Genomic DNA, 8,795 nt, shown 5'->3' on the forward strand with positions numbered 1-8,795 from the left:
AGTGCATCAACCTGTGATCGAGCACACTCGCGTGGCCTAGATGCAAAAAGAGTCCTTTTCCACTTGAGTTTAGGTTTACTTTATCCTACTTGTACTAGGAAATAAACCTACAATTTTACTAGGTTTTCTAGGACTTCTAGGGTATTCCAAAGCCTATAAATAGATCTCTAAGCCTCTAGGAAAAAGTGTGGAGAAGCAGACACAAGCTCTGGAAAAGAACTGAAGGCTAGATCAAGAAGAGTTTGGGTTTTTCTTCTCTTCCCCTTTTATTTTTGTTATGTAGTTTAGTATTTTAATTAGGGCTAGATTGAAGCCCTAATCATGTCTCTTTAGGTTTGCAAAATATTGGTGCCTTTGCTACAATTATCTTTTGGGTGTTTAATTTGATTACTTCCTGTTTACTTGAATTCTTCATATGAATGTGTTTGATCATATGCATGTGCTTGGATTTATGTTATTTAAGTCAATTAGGATGGCCGAGGCTTGGGCTTAATAGAGTGACAAAAGAACCCCATCATAGGTTCTTGGGCTAATCAACATGGGGAACCGGGAGTAGATACTATGCTCTAGTGTGGTTATCAATTTCCATGGATTTATGCTTCTTTAAAGAACAACTTAGTAGATATCATGCTAAATCCTTTGGGGAAGGAAAGAACTAGAATAGATACCATGCCTAGTTCATTGTTTAGGGAAATCAATAGCTTAAGAAGTAAATACCATGCCCTTTGGTTGACAAACATTGGATATCTAGAGATAATTGGAATATTGGCATATTGTTAGTCTTATTTGAGTATGGTTAGCGGTGGTTTTCAAACCCTAATCCTTTTAGTTTAAGTATTTCTTTTATTTTATTTGTTTAGTTTAATTCAATATGTGACAATTGATTTAAACCCATTAGTTAAATAGGAAAATACATTCTAAGCATTATTTACCAGTCCCCGTGGGAATAATCTCGTATTTGCCTGCTATACTATTGTTTTGATCTTTTGCACTTGTGAGTAAAACGTAGTAAATATTTGCCTATTAATTTAGGTATGTATTTGTGACAACAATACTCTCTAGGGTTTGAAGGAAAATAATGAAGAAATTCAGATCTAAGTAATCTTATTGATAAAAACTGATTCATAAACAAAAGCTACGTTCTAGGGTCTATAAAACATGTATATATAGGCCCCCAAACCCTAAACCTAATAATAATACAAAATAAAGTTAGATTTAAGAAAACTGTGCGGCACGTCTGCAAACTCGTCCGGATGAGCCTTTCTGTGACTCCCACTGATCCCTCGTTTGCAATCTCAACTAGACGAGGTTGGAGACGAGCCTCTCTATTGCTCCTTGGCTGCAATCTTGTTTAGATGAGATTGCACATGAACAATTCTACCCAACTTTCTAGTCTTCTCTTTATAGCCCGTTTTGACCTAATAAAAATTTAAATTAGGTGAACCTCGTGAAATATGACATTGTATATATTTGAATTAGATTTCTAACGCCACCAAGATTGCTCCAATCTGGGGTCTAAAACTATAGATATGGGAATGCCTCCACCATCTGCAGATGGTCCTTAAAAGGTGCAAAGAATGTAATCTGGTGATTAAGTGGGAAAAGTGCCACTTCATGGTACAACAATGTATTGTGCTGGGTCATGTCATCTCCAGCAAGGGCATTGAAGTGGGTAAAGCAACAATTGACATCATCTCCAAACTTCCTCCTCCTACGATAGTAAAGGGTGTGAGAAGTTTTCTAGGACATGCCGGATTCTATAGAAGATTCATCAAAGACTTTTCCAAGATGTCTAGGCCTCTCTGTGCACTGTTGGCCAAAGTTGTGAAGTTCTTATGGACTGATGAGTGCATGAATTCTTTCAACATACTGAAAAAGTTGCTCACATCTGCACCAATAATGATGGCACCAGATTAGAACCTACTGATCAGTGCCAAATATTGCATACTTGGACCCCTTTATTTACATTAATTAATCCTTTAGCTGTGTCGTTATTTAATATTTTGTGTTAGTTTTGTGTTTTTAATGTTTTGTAGGTCAATAAAGAAAAACTACAGCTTTCAAGGGAAAAATGCAAGGTTTGGAAGAAAGCATACTTTGAGAAGACCTAGATGATGTGGTTAAGTCTAACTAAATCCAAGAAAATGTTCAATCGGATTAAAGATCAAATTGGATAAAATTTCGGATTTGATTCAAATTTTGATTCTGCACATATCTCAGTATTTTGCCTATAACTTTCTGCTCAAATATCGGATTAAAGTGATTCAAATGGCATTGTAAAGCTAACTCAAAATACTACAATTAGTTGTGAAAAAGAATTTTTCTAATTCGGACGGTTACTATGCCAAAATCGCCCCACAATTAAAGGACACAAATTTGGACGAATCCTATTCCGATTTCAGACTTCTATTTTGACTGGGAGACAGACCTACGAATTATCTAGGTTTAATAGGGCTTTTAGGACTTTCCTAAGCCTATAAATAGATGTCTTTGCATTCAAGAAAATATATAGAATTCCAGAGAGCAAAATTCTACAGTTTTTCTCTTTTTAGTTTAGGTTTTCTTTAGATTTAGGTTTTATTTTTATGTGGAGCTAAATTCCCAACTAAGGTTGGGGATGAAACCTCACCGATGAAGAACATCAATACTTTCATGTAAGTCTTTATTTATCTGATTTTATTGGGTTTAATATTTCAATTGTTTTACTTCTTTTCAATGTGAGGAGTGATTCTTCGATATCTTTTGTGATTCAAGGATACACTTGATGATTTAAGATAATTTCACATAATTGATTGCTTGATTTTATTTGCCTAAATAATTGGATATCCCTTGTGATTTGTTCTACGGATACATATGGTGTTTCAATTAAGATTGGATATCTTTTGTGATTTAAGGATACATCTGATGATTAATTGATATTGGATTTCTCTTGTGATTTGTACAATGAATGGATACATGGGATGGCTTTGATTAATTGTTTGAAGCATAGTAAAACATATCTAAGATTTTAATTGTGAGAACTTCAGATTAGTATTGATAAACATGGAAGTATGTTGTTATGATTCGGAGTGTGAATTCACAAACCTTAGTCTTTTATCTCTTAGTTTATTTTAATTAGTTTATGTTTGTCTTTTAATTTCAAAACCAAATTCAAAATCAAAAACCTTTTGGAACTAGATTAGGATTTAATTAGTTTAGATATAAATTGCTCTTTCAAAAACACAATTTCCTGTGTGTTCGACCTCGCACTTGCAATCCATTAAACTACAATCGATTCGTACACTTGCAAGTTAAATAAATTTGCACAACACCTACCGTTCGAGCTTATACGTGATGCCAGTGACTTTGTGCTGGGAGCTGTTCTGGGACAACGAGTTGGGAAGGTACCTCATGCCATCTATTGTGCTTCTAGGACCTTGAATGATGCTCAGCTGAACTATTCCACCATTGAAAAAGAGATGTTAGCTATCATCTTTGCCCTGGAAAAACTTAGGTCATATCTAATTGGATATAAAGTCATCTTCTACGCTGATCATGCTGTGCTAAGATACCTGTTTGCAAAGAAATATGCAAAACCTAGGTTGATCAGATGGGTCTTGCTGCTGCAAGAATTTGATCTAGAAATCAAGGACAAAAGAGGAAGTGAAAGTATGGTGGCAGATCACTTGTCCAGGTTGCTGGATGAAGAAGAAGGGAATGAGCTTCCTTTAGGTGAACAATTTCCTGATAAGCAGTATGTCTAGTCAAGAAACCATGGTATGTTGACATTGTGAACTACATCACTGCAAGGGTCATCCCTCCAAGTATGTCTAGTCAAGAAAAGAAGAGATTGATATCCATTTCTCAATAGTACCATTGTGATGAACCCTATCTTTTCAAATTCTGCCCTAATCAAATCATCCGGAGATGTGTACCAGAGGAAGAGCATACCAGCATCTTACATCGTTGCCATCAGCTTGCATGCGGGGGACATTTTGGAGCCAAGAAAACGGCACTCAAGGTATTACAATCTGGATTTTTTTGGCCTCATATATTTAAGGATGCTTTTGGGTTTTGCAATGCCTATGACAAATGCCAAAGGACCGGGAACATCTCTTCTAGAAATCAAATGTTATTACAAAACATTCAAAAGGTCAAACTCTTCGATGTATGGGGCGTTGATTTTATGGGCCCATTTCCTAACTCATTCGGGTATTTGTATATTCTTGTGGGTGTAGATTATGTGTCCAAATGGATCGAGGCTGCCCTCTCAAAGACTAATGATCATCAAGTTGTTGTGAATTTTTTGCAGGAAAACATTTTCACTCGATTTGGGACACCAAGAGCAATCATTAGTAACAGAGGAAGCCATTTTAATAATCAACCCTTCGCTTCTTTGATAAAGAAGTACGGGATCACACATAAAGTGGGCACTACGTATCATCCCCAGACAAGTGGACAAGTGAAGATCAGCAATCGAGAAATCAACAACATCCTGGAGATGACGGTGCGCACTAACAAAAATGATTGGTCTCTGAGATTGAATGATGCACTATGGGCCTATTAAACTGCTTACAAGACTCCCATTGGCATGTTGCCATATCGGTCAGTCTTTGGGAAGGCATGTCACATGCCTGTAGAATTAGAACATCGAGCATACTTGGCCATAAAGAAATTCAATTTCGACATGAAGCAAGTGGGTGAAAAATGGAAACTTCAGCTGGTTGGGCTAGAAGAATTGAGGCATGATGCCTATGAAAATGCCAAGTTGTACAAAGAAATGACCAAGGCATATCATGACAAGCAACTTGTCAGAAAAGAGTTTCATATAGGACAAAAAGTTTTGCTGTACAATTCAAGGTTGAGACTTTTTCTGGGAAAGCTTATGTCAAGATGGTATGGCCCATGTACTGTCACCAAAGTGTTCCCCCATGGAGCATTAGAGGTTCATAACCCAAAAGAAAATCAAACATTCAAGGTTAATGGACATAGAGCAAAGCCCTATTTGGAGAGGGACTTTGAGCCAAGAGATGAGGGCACAGTGCTCCAGTCTGCCCAATATGCAGCAGTACCAAGAGTGCTAAAGCCACAACCGGAGGAGTTTGAGTACATCTCCCAAGGAGAGTAACACTGAAGCTACTACCAGAGCTTTAAGCCACAAGTTGAAGGGGCTCAAGCATGTCTGCCCAGATTAGTGGTATTGAGGCCACTATGAGTAGTGAGAAGGACAAAGTCTAGCTGAAGACGTTAAACTTAGCGTTTATGGGGATGCAACCCCATATCATATCCTTTTTCATTTTTCTATTGTTTTTCATTTTATTTTGTTGTTGTTTATTTTTAGTTTATTTTATGTTTTCCTTTTTATTTTAGTAGTTTGTTTTAAGGGACAAGTATGCTTGCATTCAAGTTTGGGGGTGTGCTATGAGCTATGCCTGTTCCAGCCAGTTTTCTCATCTCCCCGGTAAGATCTTTCCATATTATATACACATTGAGGGCAATGTGTAATTTAAGTTTGGGGATATGGGAGACACTTTACATACACTTTGTCCCTAATTTTTGAAAAATGCATGTTCATGTTTGTCTTGAAATTTGTGTTGATCTGAAAAATTGTGATTTAATTTTCATTGGTGAACTTAAAATTTTGAACACATGATCTAATGATAGAGTTTCTAACTTTGATTACTTAGTTTAGGAATTTGAGAATTCTCTTGTTTGATCTGAGTTGACACAAGCATACTAGCACATCTTTTGTGAGGTATGACATGTAAGCCTTATGTGTATGTTTCTCTGTCTTGAGTGAAGCTGGGTGAATTGTTGGATGGATATTTTGGCATTGGTTAAAAAAAAAAAAAAAAAAAAAAAGTTGATCATTTTTAAGCTTTTCGCTGAGTAATTGGGCCTCTTGCCTCATTAAGTATTGAGTGTTCACGTTAAAAGGTGAAAGTTTTGATTTGGTTAATGTCATGGCTAGTTTAGTTTTGTAGCCTTTTTGACTTAAGTTAGTAAATCCTTAAGGGTGTTTCTACACCTAGTGCCCTAAAACCATCTAGTTTGGGATGCATTGGCCTAACACTCGTTACATGAGTCAATTAGAAAGCTTAAATGAATCAAACATTGCTTAGCCTAACCAAAAAGAAAATAATCTAACTTTATGCCATAGTTTTTCATTCTAATAGGAATCCCAGTGAATTTGAGATATTGAGACATTGTATATTAGAAATAATTGGAAGCTTCATATTTATATGCTAGTTCACTTTACACTGTTTTGAGCTTGTGATGCCTTTGCCTACCTTTTGTAATTGGTTTGACTTTAAAATTCTAATTCATTGTGAATATGGAGTTTTTCTTTTTAATCTTGTTAATGAATGAAAATCAGGGTTTTAAGTTATACTTGAGTCTTGGGAACACCATGAACTTTGCATAATGCTAGTGGATAACATTTCTGTTAAACCATCACGAGACTTCGCTCGTCCTACTAGGGATGCCTAGTGGTTTTAAAGGCTTGTTACATATACTAAATGTAATCGTGTTTCCTACGACAGTGGAGGTAGAGTAGTTTTTGTTTTAGTTTCTTTTTATTTTTAGTTTTGTATTACTAAGGGACTAGCAATATGTAAGTTTGAGGGTGTGATAAGTGCTAAAATATAACCCTTAATTTACGTATGTTAATCTCTTAGTCGTGTTATTATGTGATGTTTTGTTTCCTTTTTATGTTTTTGTCAGTTCTTAGGTGTTTGAAGAAAATGAAGCGTTTCTGGAAAGTTTCAAGCATAAAAGACCAATTTTAGGAAAAGCTAGAGCTAGGATCAAGCGCGTTAGACCTAGGCTCGAGCGTAGCAACGATCGTGCGCTAGAATACAAGGAGTGAGTGCATCAGCACTTGCGTGCACAAGAAGCAGGCTCGAGCGCATCAGCGCTCGAGCGCATCAGAGGAACTATCGAGTGCAGAACTATGATCGAGCGCAGCCACATGGGATCGAGCGCACTCAGGGCCCCCAGATGTGGCTAGACTTCCTATTCCACTTATGATTAGGTTTTCAAAGTCCTAATTGGACTAGAAGTTAGACCTCCGATTTTATTAGGTTTTCTAGAGCTTGTAAGGTTTTCCTAAGCCTATAAATAGACCTCTAAGCCTCACAGAAAAATACACAATTCCAGAGAGGAGAATTTGGAGCTACTTCTAGGAGACGTTTTCGATTTCTTTTTTTTTCTTTTTTTTTTTAAGTTTTATTATGTGTAGCTAAATATTTTATTAGGGGCTAGAGTGAAGCCCTAATCATGTCTTTTTAGAATTTCAATATTTGCGCTTTTGTTACAATAATATTTTGTATTTTTAGATACCATGCCCTAGGATTCATGTGTTTGTCGATTTCCATAGATTTATGTTTTCCTAAAGAACAACTTAGTTAGTACCATGCTAAATCCTTTAGGAAAGAAAAGAATTAAAGTCGATATCATGCCTAATTCATTGCTTAGGGAGATGTATAGCTTAAGGAGTAGATACTATGCCCTTAGGTTGACAAACATTAAATATACCAGTATGATTGAAACATTGGCATATTGTTATCTTAATTAATTTGATTAGTAGTGGATGTTAAAACCCTAACCTATTCATTATTATTTTTTTTTCAATATTTCAATTTGAGACAATTCAAATATTTTAATTTGAAAATCAATTTTAAGCAAAAATTACCAATCCTTGTGGGAATGATCTCGTACTTGATATCTATACTATCGTTTTGGTCTTGTGCACTTGCGAGTAAAACGTAGCGAATATTTGCCTATTAATTTAGCTAGGTATTTGTCACACCTTGGTTAGTAAAAAGATAAAAATAACCTCAATTTTTTTTAATAAGACAAAAATACTCTAATAAATTCGAAATAAAGAAAAAAAAAAGAAAAAAAGAATTTTTTTTTTAAAAAAAACTTCCACACCTTGGTTTTTTATTTTATTTTATAAAGAATTTAATTTAATTTAATTTTTTAAATTTTATTTTATTAAGGATATTTTCATTATAGGATGATATTGATAATTTTTAATAGTTTAAGGATATAGTTTTCTTTTAAACTGGGTTTAAGGAATTTCTTCCAACTTAGTTTATAAAAATGACATGTATTCATTTATTTAATAATATATGAGATGCACATGAGTTTTTATTAAAATTTATTCCAACTTTGTTTCTACTATTAAAAAAAATATGTGCATTTTACATGTTTAAAAGACACATGTCATTTTTATAGTTCGAGTTGAAAAAAATTCTTTTAACCCAATTTTTTTAAAAAAACTTTATCCATAATTTAAAGAGATAATTGTCTTAATTAAAAGTTTGATAAAACTTATCAATTTAATAGTAATTTGTTGGATACTTTTGTTTGGCTAGGCATGTTTTTGTTTTTATTTTCAAATTCATATTTTTTGATTTTATAAACAGATTTGGCACAAATTCACAAGCTCAAAATTTTGCCCAATGTTCTAAAAATCACACAACACATATGCATCGATTTCTTAAAAAATCTAAAACAAGAATGAAATTTGGTCCATCCAAACAACACATCTACATCAATTTCTTAAAAAATCCAAAACAAAAATGAAATTTAATGCATCCAAACAAGGCATTTAGTTTAAATTGCAAAGTGGGCCAGTCGGCAGTCAGCACTCGAAACCAATAACTGCCAAAGGACCTTTCGAATCTCTGGAAGTTATCACCATAAATAGTAAAATACAAAAGAGAAAGGTTAAAAAAGAAAGAAAAGAAATTTACCATTAATGCCCCTATTTCGTTGAAATGTCCTTCCGACGTCTCCAGCAGCTTCCA

General features: G+C 34.7%; 1 protein-coding gene across 1 annotated transcript; it reads left to right on the forward strand.

Moving 5' to 3' along the window:
• Positions 1–3,906: 3,906 nt before the first annotated feature.
• LOC148587574 (uncharacterized) lies at positions 3,907–5,107 on the forward strand. The gene is made up of 3 exons (XM_088512698.1): positions 3,907–4,000; positions 4,218–4,486; positions 4,559–5,107. Exons 1-3 carry the CDS (start codon positions 3,907–3,909, stop codon positions 5,105–5,107), a joined length of 912 nt encoding a protein of 303 aa, XP_088368824.1.
• The last annotated feature ends 3,688 nt before the right edge of the window (positions 5,108–8,795 follow it).

Source organism: Corylus avellana, chromosome 2 (assembly GCF_965113065.1).
Source record: "Corylus avellana chromosome 2, dhCorAvel1.hap1.2, whole genome shotgun sequence".
In the NCBI taxonomy this organism is placed as follows: Eukaryota; Viridiplantae; Streptophyta; class Magnoliopsida; order Fagales; family Betulaceae; genus Corylus; species Corylus avellana.

What these genes read in the sequence shown, in the direction of transcription:
- LOC148587574 (XM_088512698.1), top strand. Translation starts at nt 3,907, where the DNA reads ATGTGTACCAGAGGAAGAGCATACCAGCATCTTACATCGTTGCCATCA. An exon ending in CCAAGAAAACGGCACTCAAG is followed by an intron (nt 4,001 to 4,217) that starts GTATTACAATCT and finishes TTGTGGGTGTAG; the next exon opens with ATTATGTGTCCAAATGGATC. An exon ending in ACAACATCCTGGAGATGACG is followed by an intron (nt 4,487 to 4,558) that starts GTGCGCACTAAC and finishes ACTGCTTACAAG; the next exon opens with ACTCCCATTGGCATGTTGCC.